The sequence below is a fragment of the Euprymna scolopes genome, chromosome 14 (assembly GCF_053919585.1).
Source record: "Euprymna scolopes isolate OS-2025 chromosome 14, ASM5391958v1, whole genome shotgun sequence".
In the NCBI taxonomy this organism is placed as follows: domain Eukaryota; kingdom Metazoa; phylum Mollusca; class Cephalopoda; order Sepiida; family Sepiolidae; genus Euprymna; species Euprymna scolopes.
The window spans coordinates 6,595,638-6,610,000 of NC_136495.1; the positions used below are offsets into that span (position 1 = coordinate 6,595,638).

At 32.3% G+C, this 14,363-nt stretch overlaps 1 protein-coding gene across 1 annotated transcript in view; it reads right to left on the reverse strand.

Moving 5' to 3' along the window:
• Window positions 1-14,363, reverse strand: part of LOC145292854 (intraflagellar transport protein 81 homolog) — a 62,799-nt gene that overhangs the window by 23,886 nt on the left and 24,550 nt on the right. Inside the window, exons 6-8 of the mRNA XM_080138954.1 lie at window positions 13,492-13,602; window positions 4,475-4,559; window positions 809-969 (exon numbers count right to left, since the gene is read on the reverse strand). Of these exons, the coding sequence (XP_079995080.1) occupies window positions 809-969; window positions 4,475-4,559; window positions 13,492-13,602 (357 nt within the window). The remainder of the gene's footprint in view (window positions 1-808; window positions 970-4,474; window positions 4,560-13,491; window positions 13,603-14,363) is intronic.

The following is a 14,363-nucleotide window of genomic DNA, read 5'->3' on the forward strand; positions in this document are numbered from 1 at the left end:
TGTAAATGGCAGATAACTCCCTCGATGCTCAGGCGAGCAACAATATATATATAATATATATATATATATATATATATATATATATATATATATTAGAGAGAGAATTAATTAATCATTCTCTTTCTATCTCTCATTTTGGTTCGCATTTTTGTTGCTTGATACTAAAAAGCTTTCATTTTCTATTTAAACTTTATCATATTACTGACTAATCAAAATGAACAATTTATTTTGTGTAATGGTACAACACTTGTGTCTGTGTATGAATTAAAGTTGACAATATATAAGCATGATAAAAGACAATACAATTCGAATTTCTTATGTAATTTACAATGAGAACAGAAACTGTTTTTAAGACATGAAGAATATCTTTTTTTGTTCTTCTGTCTTCTCACATATAAATTTCTTTTAAAAGTTGGACCTAAACAGCATTTAACATGACAAATCAAACTTTAATTCAAAATAGTGTTTTTTCATGTTTTTTATTATTGCACTATAATAACATACTTCGCTACAGTTTACTTTTAACAATATAGTCCCACCTGAACAATTGTTAAAATGGAGACATTTTTTCAATTATGACTGAAAAATCATCAGCAATAAGGGAAATAAGACATGTATTTGATTCAAGAATATAAGAGTTATCTCCCTTAAAACTTAAATTTTACTACTTTTTCTGTATAATTTTTAAAAATGTGCAAACAAATAAAAATTAAAAATTAAAATGACTTCATTGTATCCCGGGCAATGCCAGGTAAACACAGCTATAGAAATGAAGGAATTTCAATCAATGAAATCATGTTCTTCTGACCTTGTTTTCAAGTTCATTAATTTCAGTTTGACCAAGCAAAGGTTCCGACACAACCTTTTGCATGTCTTCGGATGTTTTATTTTTCTCTTCCAACTCATTTTGCTGAATCTTTACGAGATATTGGTTCGTTTTAGTCTCCTCTTCCATTCGCTGTAGAAGTACTGGAACAAAATTGATGAATCAGTTTCGATAGCAAAAAACTTTCTTTGTATCCAATACAATTCTATTATTCCAATACAATTCTTTTATTCCAATACAATTCTTTTATTCCAATACAGAAATTTTGAATGAAAATCAAAAGACAAAAACAGCATTCATAAGTAAACATTTTCAGAAATGTTTAATCAGTTTAAAAACAATTCTTAGTTGAAAAAACATGATTACAAATACACGTAACACAATCCATAAGAAAACAAAGTCGATTAGTATTGATAGCAATCATTTACAAAATGTAATTATTTTGCCAACAATGTATGTTACTAACAAGACACTGTGAAAATTTTGTAGCAGCATATCTTTTTCTTTTACAAAGGAGTCACCATTTGTCAAGGCCTGGAGGCCACTTGAGGATAAGAGTTAATGAGTGTACAGTAGTCAATAGGACAATATCGTAGTAATCGTTAGTAACGAAAATTTGGTGAATTTTATTACTCAAGGGGACGGCTCATCAAGAACTTGTTTACATTTGACTTGAAGACAACCACATTGTAGTTAGATGAAAAGCAGGGAAATGGAACAGAGTTCCACATGCGTGCAGGAGCTTTGAAAGAAAGGAGCTTTGTTCATGGAATCTACGTTAAGGCTTAGGCACAGATAAAGAGTAATTATTGATCGTGGTTTCAAACAGACGAGTATTTTTTATGAAAGTTTGGCATGAGGGGGACCATAGATTGGAACTCAGATGAGCCTTTGTCATGAAAATAATGATAAATCAGAGACAGGCTTGTAACGTCTCTTCTGTGGGAAAGAGGTTGCAGGGAAGTCTACAAAGTCTATTTTGAATTCTGTCAAGGCAGGACAAGGTGCTTCTAGCAGTTTCTGCCAAGATGTAGCAGCAGTACTCCATCCGAGGATGTACCTGGCTCTTATACAGCAGTGAAATATCTACTAGAGCGGTAGAAAGATCCCAGGATTTTTCCAGCGACCTTGACAATGGGTTTGATGTACATGTTCCATTTGAATACTCTTGACTAAACTGACAAGCATCAAATTCCCACCTCCTCACTGAAAAGCTCCCAAGATGCCAGAAATCTTTCTACTCTAATAGTTTTTTTTTTTCTCAAACTGCTAGACTTTCAAATTCTCTCCCTCTTTTTTACTTCCCTGACTGCAACTAACATGTAGAAATTTAAATGTAATGTGAACAAACACCTTGCTGCTCAACTCCCTACATAAGTACAGAAGTAAAGGTCAGACATAGAAGCTTGACAAAGCATGGAACTTTCTTCTTTGCATAATAATAGACGCAATCCAAAAAAAGGTCTTCAATCTAATGGATACTGTAATATCGACCAAGCTCCAACTTCTGTGTCATTTTTTTTTTTTTACATAGGCATCATCACTTATTAAAGCCTAGAGGCCACTCGAGGATAAGGGCTAAAGAGTGTACAGTAAATAATTGGATAATCATTAGTAATGGAAATTCGGTAAATTTGTTAAGTGGAATGGCTCATCAAAAACTTGTTTACGTTGGACTTCAAGACAACCATATTGTAGTCAGCTGGAAAGCAGGAAAATAGACGTGCAGTTCTAAGAAAGAAATTTTATTCATGGAATCTATGTTTAGGTTTAGGCACAGATAAAGAGTGGAGGGAATTACTGATAGTGTTTTCAACTAGACGAGTGTTTCCTGTGAAAGTTTGGTGATCAGGGGCATAGAATGGAGCTCAGTCGAGCACTTGCCATGAAAATAACGATGAAGCAAAGACAAACTCGCTACATCTCTTCTGTGAGAAAGAGGTTGCAGGGAAGAAAAAAAGGACATCTCCCACGAGGCTACAAAGTCTATTTTGAACTCTATCAAGGCTCATAAATTAAAGTATCAATATAAATTAAGGGTGAAATATAATTGAATAAGCATATTTTTCCCATAAACGTGTGTGTGTGTGTGTGTGTGAAACACATGCATATACTTTTTAGATTTGTTTTTTTCTGGATTGATTTTTATTTCTTTCGTTTACAGCACACACACACACATACACACATACACACACACACACACACATACATAAAAAAAGAACTAACGGAACGAAACATGGAATGCATCTGAGGAGTCGATTATTGATTGGACTGATTATATAGGTTCTTTCAATCGACAAATCTTTGAAAAAAATAAGATTTTATAAGACCTATTTCATTTTTATTTGAGCTTATTTAGAATTACACTTAAAAAAAAATGCAAAAAAATCTTTATGATGTTACAGAACAAAGATGCCACATTCTAAAAATCATGCAAATCGATCAAATGGTTTTATTTTTTTAACTACGAAAATTAAGGTACTCTTAAAAAACAAAACGGGGGATGAGAACCGCCATATTTTTTAGAATGTGTTAAATTTCAAGGACAACAACTCAATTCGACTACCAAGATTTTGCTTCTAGTCAAAATAATTAAAAAATTTTAATCGCTAAAAATCGTATTTTTTTATTTTCTTAGTTAAAATAAAACTACTTTATTTATGCGATTTTTGAAATATGACATTTTCATTTCAGTTCTAAATACAATGTTGATACAACGTTGCATTCCTGTGCCCACGGACTTGCACAGGTTGGGGGTTGCAAGGGGTGCCCAAGCACCTGCCTCTTTTACTTTTGTTTCAAAAGTGCCTTTTTCAAAGGAATGTATTATGGGTCTGTGACCCACTGAGACAGTGTTCATTACTATATTTTTGCTGGGTTTTTTTTTTCACTTGAGCACCTGCCCTGAAAAATTCTCTGCACGTCACTACCTGTGCCACTTTTATAAGTATTCCAATGAAATGAGCTTTGATGAACTCATAGCACTTGTATCTTCTCAACGTGAATACTCTTGACTAAACTGACAAGCATCAAATTCCCACCTCCTCACTGAAAAGCTCCCAAGATGCCAGAAATCTTTCTACTCTAATAGTTTTTTTTTTCTCAAACTGCTAGACTTTCAAATTCTCTCCCTCTTTTTTACTTCCCTGACTGCAACTAACATGTAGAAATTTAAATGTAATGTGAACAGACACCTTGCTGCTCAACTCCCTACATAGTGTTTCTGTGGGTATGGACCCACATATTATCCCCTTATGTCCAAGTGGCAATAAGACTTGTTTGGAGTGAATAACGGTTTTAAAAAAATAATAATTGCCAGCTACATATTTTTAAATAAATCAAACTACTATTCTAATCTCGGATGTTATTTTCACAATGTTTCGGTTGACGTAACCTCCAACCTTCTTCAGATACATCTTGTTAAACTCAGGAATCTATACAGAATTGTAAACTGAACTCTTTATTTAAAATATGGAGGTAAATTGTTCCCATGACTGGGTTTAGTCTATCCATTTCATTAACTCTTTTCCTCAAGTGGCTTTTGGCCTCGATAAGTGGTGAATCATTAATACAAAAACAAATTCGATATATAGGTAGACCGTTGCAAGCCATAGAAACTTATCTATAACTGGATATAGTCATACTCACCTTTTGTCGAAGCTCCATCTCGAGATTGTTGTGTATTCTTCAATTGCTGTTGTAATCTCCAGATTCTCTGCTCAGCCTGATGAATCTAAAATATATGAATGGACATTTCCAAACTTCAATATCGAATAAGGAATTCAATAGTAAAAAAAAGGTAATGTTGCATAAAACATGAGCGCCGAATGATACGAGACACTCTGATTGGCTTAAATAAGTCACATGTTAGGAAAATGGTTTGTGCAACCCAGTTACACTTTGACTTTTGAAAGTGGTTGTGTGCAGCAGCCGTCTGGATCCTCTCTCATCACAACCAACGTAGAAGTGAAATGGAACATTTCTAGGATCCAATCTCAGAAGCTCGTTTTAGACATACCTTGAGAATATGAAATGTATAATGCAAACTATTATTTTCTTTTGTGTTTTTATAAAATAAAATATTTGACAATAACCCATGCTCAAAATTCACGATGCTGCTGTTTGGAAATTAATTTATCACAGCATTTTTAGTCTTGTTTATCTGATTCCTAGTATTACAGATTTGTTAAGTGTGTGTGTGTGTGTGTGTGTGTGTGTATATATATATTTTATTATTTATTCGGGGGTAAACAGTTACTTATGGTCGCTACAAACAGCCATCTATTTCAGTCAATGAGACTTTGTCAGACGACCCTGATTTTTTTTTTCTATAGCGTCGACTGGTTTAGAGTCGCCTGACAAAGTCTCATTGACTGAAACAGATGGCTGTTTGTAGCGACCATATGTAATTGTTTACCCTTGAATAAATAATAAAAATATTTTGCTCTTGTTATCGAGCACTATCTAACAACCTCATATTCATTAGTCCCTACTTTTGAACATCTCAAGCCTGAATTTATATATATATATATATATATATATATATATATATATATATATATATATATATATATATAAGGGCAGATCTAGTTAAATACAACAGTTTTCTTTTTTCTATATTTTTCTGTTGATGTTCTCGATCTGCTTAGGATTTCTTTTAGTTTCAGTTGATAAATTTTGTATTATGTAAATACAAAATATATATATATATATATATAAATTCAAGTTTGATAGGCTCAAAAGTAGGAACTAATGAATACAACGAGGTTGTTAGATAGTGCTCAATAACAAGAGCAAAATATTTTTATTATGTAACTGAATGTTTTTTCCCAGCTAATATTCTCTAACGCTTTTGATCAATGATCGTCATCAGTTGTAATTTTGTTACAGAAGCTTTTTCCTGTTGCCTTTATATAAATAGGTGATGTGTGAGGCGTTTAAAGAGGGTTGTTATTGTATGGCTAATATATGTGCTATATAAATTTGTAGATTGGTTAGGAAGACATCCTTTGAATGGACAAGAGAATTTGTGTATTACGTTTGTTTGGCTCAATATGGGATTAATAGTATTATTGTTTTTTATTCAGTTGAAAGTTTTAAATTTCGAGTAGTATATAATTAGTTTATTCTATTTATTTTGTTCAATGGGTTTAGTGCATCATTTTATTAAATGTGTCATTGTTTTTTTATCGCGTTTATAGTCAGTATGAAATTGGTTTTTGTAATATAGCTGAACGTTATCATTTTTGTTAGTGTTGATATTTGTTTTCTTATGGATAGAGTTTATAAAAAGTTTCATGCATTAATTGACCAGTTTGTTCGAAAAATTGTTGTTTATTAGAGTCTGCTTTATGGTTGTTCTTTGTCAAATATTTTCTTGGATTAGGAAATATTATAAGCATGTTGGATCAGTTTTTTTCTGTGAATGACTATATATATATATATATATACCGTGCTAGAAAACTTCTAACACCCGAAAGTATCCTGTACCTCTATAAGGCCACTATTCGCCCATGTATGGAGTATTGCTGTCACATTTGGGCCGGTGCATCGGCTTCTAGTCTCTCGCTCCTTGACAGGGTTCAAAAGAGAGTCGCAAATCTGATAGGCCCTAAACTGGCATCAAAACTTCAGCCTCTGTCCCATCGTCGAAACGTTGCATCCCTCTGCCTGTTCTACAAGTATTATAATGGTGAATGCTCTGAAGAACTGCAAGCACTTGTGCCCCCACGACGTGAACACCCTCAACAGACCCGACAAGCTACAAAATCCCACCCCCACACTGTAGAGATCCCTAGATGTAAAAGATCTTTCTACTCCAGTAGTTTCTTCCCCAGAACTGCTAGACTTTGGAATTCCATTCCAGGTCACTGCTTTCCCAACTGTACTGACATGCATAAGTTCAAGTGCAACGTGAACCAACATCTCGCTGCCCTAATCCCTACATAGTACCCCAGTAGATGTTTCCCCTGATAGTAGCCCCCTACATTAAAGTGGCAATGTGCCTTGTTTGGGGTGAAAATGTAATAAAAAAAAAAAATTAAAAAAATATATATATATATATGAATAAAAAAGAATGCAAAAAGTATAAAAGCTTATAACTTTTCTTTATTCGTTTTTAATTGGTGACGTGCAGGAATACAAAATAATAATATTATGAAAAAAAAATTAAAAAACTTTTTTTATAAGTACATAATTTTCGACCGATCCTTCAGTCTTCATCGGTGTAGTGAAAGTATGAGGATGCACGGGGAAAAGGGGAATGGAAATGGCTTCTATATATATATATATATAAATAGAAGCCATTTGTAAGCTTATATACTTCATCCTCACACATAACAATTTTAAATTTAACAATCAAAATTATCTTCAAATAAAAGGAACCGCCATGGGCACTAAAATGGCCCCTAGTTATGCCAACATTTTTATGCATATGCTAGAAACAAAACTCCTTGAAAACTTCCCCTTCAAACCTATTATTGCCGATATATTGATGATATTTTTTCATATGGCCACATGAACTAACCAACCTAAAGAATTTCCACGAATACATCAATAATTCACATAACAATATAAAATTTACCATGGAACACTCATACAACTCCATCCCATTCTTGGACGTCACTATCATATCCCATAACAATAGACTATCTACGTCCCTTTATATTAAACCCACTGACAATCAGACATTCCTCAATTTCTATAGCAACCATGCATTAAACCTAAAAAAATCTATCATTTACAGTTCATGCATACGAATAAAAGGCATCTGCTCCGACCCCCTAGACTACATACACCATATCACAAAGCTTATGCAACAATTCATCAATAATCAATATCCCATTAAGTATATTAAACAAGCCATAAAAAAAACTAATAAAATTAACAGATTCTGTCTTCTCCAGTACAAAAAAAAACATTAACAAACGCATCCCAATGGTTTTCAACCATGGCCAACACATGCATAAAATTACGACGCACCTAAAAAAAGTTACAACCTAAAAAAATAACTCCACTATTAAGCCTATATTTCACCTTCCACCAATTAATGCAATCAAACAACCACCCAATCTCTCAGCCATACTCACCTGCAAACGCACACAGGACACACAACAATACAGCAATTATAGATGCAATAAACCGCGATGCCTTATATGCATACACCTAAATACCACACCACTATTCAATATACCTGAATGTAACACTCACATAAAACCATCGCGTCTAACATGTGACAGTTCTAATGTGATATATTACATATACTGCTCCATTTGCAACAATGGAGGATATATTGGCGAAACTCTGACATGTTTTCGAATCCGCCTAAACAATCATAAGACAACAATCAGACAAAAATCTCCCACCCCACTAGCAAACTACTTCAATTTACCTGGACACACTACAGATAATATTAGATGCCTCCTAATAGACTCAAATTCCCATCTACAAAAATACAAAAACAAAAAGAAATACAATGGATCATCCGACTAAACACTCATAAGACAGGTCTTAAACACAGACCTTGGCCAACTTTAATTCTACAAATACTTCAAAAAATAATTAATTAACACAATCACCTACTCATACATATATACTTACTCGTATGTATTAATCTTTTCTTGTTCTATATTGATTTCAATATGTATATTACATCTTTTTGTTTTATAGCTAACACATGCATTATTCTCTTGTTATTCTTATTATTACTTTATTTATCTTCATTATTTTTATTATTATTATTACTGTTATTATTATTATTATTATTTTTATTATTATTATTACTGTTATTATTATTATTATTACTGTTATTATTATTATCATCATTATTACTATTATTTTCGTTATACCTAACCTTCTATCTGCACCATTTTCCTATATATATATATATATATATATATATATATATATATGTTTACATCGTTAACTTCATATCCGTACTTATTCACTCACTTTATTTTATACATGTCTTTAAATAGTAATTGATATTTGTGTTTGACTATATAAGTATGTGCATATGCGCCTATATATGTATGTATGTGTTTATATAGGGATGTGTATACATATATCTGCATATGGTTTAATATTGTTTATGTATGTTTATTTTAAAACAAAAAAATCCAAGTGTCTGTAAATCATATCAATTGGACTGTTGTTTTCCGTCGATTCGTACGCTGAGTTATTTGGAAAATTATGTGTGAATTTGTCACCATGATCATAATCATTATCATATACTGCATATGTGTGAGTCTAAAACAAACTTTTTATTTAAAAAATGAAAAAAAAGGAAGGAGGAAAAAGATCAGGAAGGAAAAGGGACAAAAAACGGTCCATCTGCTGATCACTTACTATGTATGACTTTTGGAATGTTCCTTCATGTGTATTTTACATGTATATCTGTGTGTACGTATGTATAGACATATGTATGTGCATATTTGTGTGCCTCTACGTGATTATGGTTGTATGTGTGTGCACATGCATGCGTATGTTGGCGTACATCTGTACGTACGCATGTATTTATTGTCATGTGTATGTTGGGTGGAGAGGGCTCCCATAAGCCGTGATGAAGGCAACCCCTCTAGGAGAAGCAAATCTTAGATTTAAAAAGAAAAACATAAAGCGGGAGACCAGTACCCGCATTAAGCTGGTCTGCAGTTTGACTTCTTGCTGGCTATCTTGTTCTTGCTTGTTGCTGGATGTCAACATTTTGAACCGAGAGAGAGATTTAGCTGTCGTACAAAGCTAAAACTCTGTAACATCATCTGTGTATAGATACTGCCTCAGCCATGGAAAAGTTGTGACGCATGTAGGCCTGAAATGCTGGAAGCATGTAATAATTGATCTGCCATCATTATATGTATATATGTACGTATAGGTGTATGTATGCTCATGTACAGGTCTATGTATATGTGTGTATATCTATGTGTATATGTATGTATATATGTATGCGTGTGTATGTATATGTATATTGTTTGTATGTATGTGTATATATGCACGTGTGTGTGTATGGGCATATATGCATGTGTTTGTGTGTATGTGTATATTTGCATGTGTGTGTATGTATGTATATGTATGCATGTATATGTGCATGTATGTATGGGCATGTTTGTGTATGAGTGCATATTCATGTATGTGTATGCATATGTAGGTAAGTGTATGTATATATATATGTACATATGTGTATATGTATGTATATGTGTGTATGTATTTGTATATGTCTGTGTATTTATATGTATGTACATGTGTATGTATGCGTGTGCATGTATATGCATGTATGTGTATTATGCATTGTATATGTATATATGTGTGTATGTTTACAGATATGTATGTGTATATATGTATATTTGCATTTATATATATGTATGTATGTATGCCATTGACCGTCTTGTGTATGTTTATGTATGTATATGTATGTGTATTATGTATTGTGTATGTATGTAGGCATATATGTGTGTTATATGTATGTATATATGTGTACATATGTATGTATGCGTGCATGTATATATATGTATGTATACTAATGACCGTCTCCAGTGTCATGTCTTTTTGAGCGTGTGAATTTTACCAGTAGAACTAAAGTCATTTTCGGCTCATGGACTTTCAGTGCCTGAGGGAGTGACACTCGTCTGACAAGACGTTGCAATCATCATCATCATATATATGTGTATGTACATTCCTGTCCATGTAATGCATAATTATGTTGATGTGCACATCTTTGTGCTGCTTTACATGTTCTTGTATTTTGTTTTATGCTTATATATTTGTATGTGTATGTGTATGTATTTATGTGTATGTGTATTTGTATATTCTATATGTATGTGTGTATATATATATATATATATATATATATATATATATATATATATATATATATTAAGTAGTCATTTAGATGTTTGCTATAGCTTTTTGAGCGTGTGAAACGGAAACAATTTACTGCACGAGCGTCGCCCTTTTTAAAATTCATCATTCAATAAAATAAAAAGCTATAGCAAACATCTAAATGACTACTTTAAATACAGTTCCTGATTTCAAAAAAAGAAAAACCAAAAGATTCATCTGCCTTACTGTTAATGCTAGGTTTATTTTTGGTGTCTTTTTAATTCAATAGAAATCCTCCTAAATTTGCTGATGAGGAGACCGTGCTTACCAAAAAAACTATGTATAATTGTTCTACGTGACTTCATGTATACCACAAATAAAAAGCACGGATTTCCGAAACGATCGTACAGATAATTGACTTTGTTGTTGTTCCTTCTTATGAAACTGATTTTTAATTTAATTAAATTTTGATTTTTAAATTTAAAAAAATTTTAAAACTTTTAAATTATAGATCACATTACTTAATATTGAATTAGCTCTAGGACATTTAACTATCGAGCTTATTATATATCTAAATTACAACGAGCATTTCCTGTATTTTAATTAAACTAGTAATTTCACTATTACATTAAAATACACTTAGCTCTTTAGACTATTATTCTAATCTCCTTTAAATTATATATATATATATATATATTTATGTGTATGTGCTTATGTGTGTACATGGTATGTGTGTACATGTGCGCATATGGGTATGTATGTATGCATATGGGTGCACATATGCATACCTGGACCTGTACATGTCATTGTATGCATATACATGTGTATGGATATATATATATGTGTGTATGTGTGTGCATGCGTGCATATCTGTTTATGCATATTATTATTTATATATGCATTATATGTATGGGGGGGGGTGCATATATTATATACATATGGTCGTGTAATATGACTGTGTATTGGTATGTATGCGTATATATGGGTGTTAATTGTGCATGCATATATATATCTGTACGCTTATGCACATGTTTTTTATGTAAAAGCTACTATTGGTCTATGGTTTAAATATAAATATTATTATTATTATTATTCATATTTTATGAATATTGTCATTATTATCAATACACACAGAGTGACTTTCGAGCCAAAATCACAGACACTGATATTATCCTCGGTCGGTGTATGAGAATTCCTTCGAGACTGAGATAAGTTTCCTTCAGGACCAAGACTTTTTGTATTCTCATTTAATTACTAACTAATATTAATTTTATTGATTTTAATATTATCATTATTATAATTATTAATATTATTATTATTATTATTATTATTATTATTATTATTATTATTATTCACTTATTTATCTATTTATTTATCTATTGTTCGTCCCATCTTTATTGAGGGAGAGACGGAATTTATTCACCATTAAAAAAGCCGACATTGTCTCTAACTCTGCCCTCTTCAGTAGACGAATGTCCACAAATCTAAAATTGAATGGCACAATGTATGTACCATTATCCAAAATGAGTTTGTTTCGAAAATGAAATTCAGATTTTTCAGCCAAGACTGAGAACGTATGAAAGAGGTGATATTTAGTTAAGGGGTAGTTTCATCTCTGCGACTGGTGAAGGCAAGACATGTTGTTCAGAAAAAGAAAAAGACACGGACAGAGTGAGATAGAGGAGAGAAGAAAGAGGGAGATATGCACATATATATATATATATATATATATATATAGAGAGAGAGAGAGAGAGAGGAGAAAAAGAGGAAGATATACACATATATAGAAAGAGGGGAGAAAAAGAAGATGTACACATGTAGAGAGAGGGAGAAAAAGAGGAAGATGTACACATATATAGAGAGAGGGGAGAAAAAAGAGGAAGATTTACACATATAGAGAGAGAGGGGAGACAAAAGAGGAAGATGTACACATATATAGAGAGGGGGGGGGGAAAGGAAGATATACACACATATAGAGTGGAGACAAAAGAGGAAGATTTACACATATATAGAGAGAGAGGGGAGAAAAAAGAGGAAGATATACACATATATAGAGAGAGGGGAGAAAAAAGAGGAAGATGTACACATATATAGAGAGAGGGGGGGGGAAGAGGAAGATGTACACATATATAGAGAGAGGGGGGAAAAAGACGAAGATGTACACTTACCCGGCTTTACTGGACATGTAGAATAACTACTGTCAATAATTTTCTCCAATCTTTATTTGTGCCTAAATCCAAACGTAGATTCCATGAGCAAAGCTTCTTTCTTAGAACTGCACGCCAGTGGAACTCTCTGCCGCTTGCCTGTTTCCCATCTAACTACAACTTGGATGTCTCAAGTCCAACATAAACAAACTCCTGACAAACTGCTCCCTTAAGTAAGACACTCTATCAAAACCCCCAATACTAATGATTACTACAATACTATCTCATGTACATGCAAGAACCCTTAACCCTGAGTGGCCTTCGGGCCTTAATAAGTGGTGACCCTCATGTATAAAAAAAAAAAAAAAAAAAAAAAAAAAAAAAAAAAAAAACAGCATCTTTCTTTCCACTGCAGAGACAACAGACAAGTCATCAACATTTTATGCAACATGGTTGATCAGAATGACAGAGGTTGACTGTTAAAATCACCTCAACCACAATAAAACATGGCCGCTTTTTTACTCAGGTCGTCTCATGATTCAAATCTATTCAACTTTTATCTGTCTACAAGCTGATCACTTTTCAGTCTCAATTTGTTAAAAAACATTTTTTTTTTAATTATTACTGTGTAAAGTTTCCGAAAGCGTGACATTTATGTAGAATTTTAGAAAAAAAAAATAAAGACATTTTTTTTGTTGTTACCTGCTCATTTTGTTTAGTTTTTTGTTCTGCTAATTTTTTTTCGTGATCTCTTTCTTGTCGCAGGTTTTTGGCTGCACGCATCATCGTTTCAGCATTTGGATGAGATTCAACCTAGAAAAGTAACATAGAATAATGAGGATACATTTATTTATCAAAAAAAAACTATTGAACAAACAGAATAATTGTTTATTTTATATATATATATATATATATATATATATATATATATATATATATATATATATGATGATTGTTGCATCTTTCCAGATGATCGCCGTCGTCCATGCCATCTCGGATGACTCTGCACTCCTGCCGCAGATTTGCACATCTTGAAGCAGATGTGACATACAAATTGAGCAATTTCCATCGAGTTGACTTCCTCTGGAGGTTGAAGGGTATTTCTATGAACAATCACATGTCTTCTCATATATATATAATTATTTTTTACTATAATAATTAAATACCTACAGACACTAGTGTTTCATACTTTCGGGAATCTTCAGTGCAGGGTGTCACGATTAACACCAGTCGAATGACTCAGACTCGGCAACACAACCCATCTCTGGCTCGATTAGCAAAGACCGTATCAATTTGGCTACCATTAAGCATGAAAGAACGTTGAATTTAAACATTTTAATTTTAAATGTTCTTTACGTCAGTCAGACATACATATACGTATATACTATATGTATATATATGCATATATATACATATGTACATATATATATGTACATATGCATACACATATATATAAATATATATACATATATATATGTACATATATATATACATATGCATATATATATATATACATATGTACATATATATATACATATGCATATATATATACATATGTACATATATATATGTAC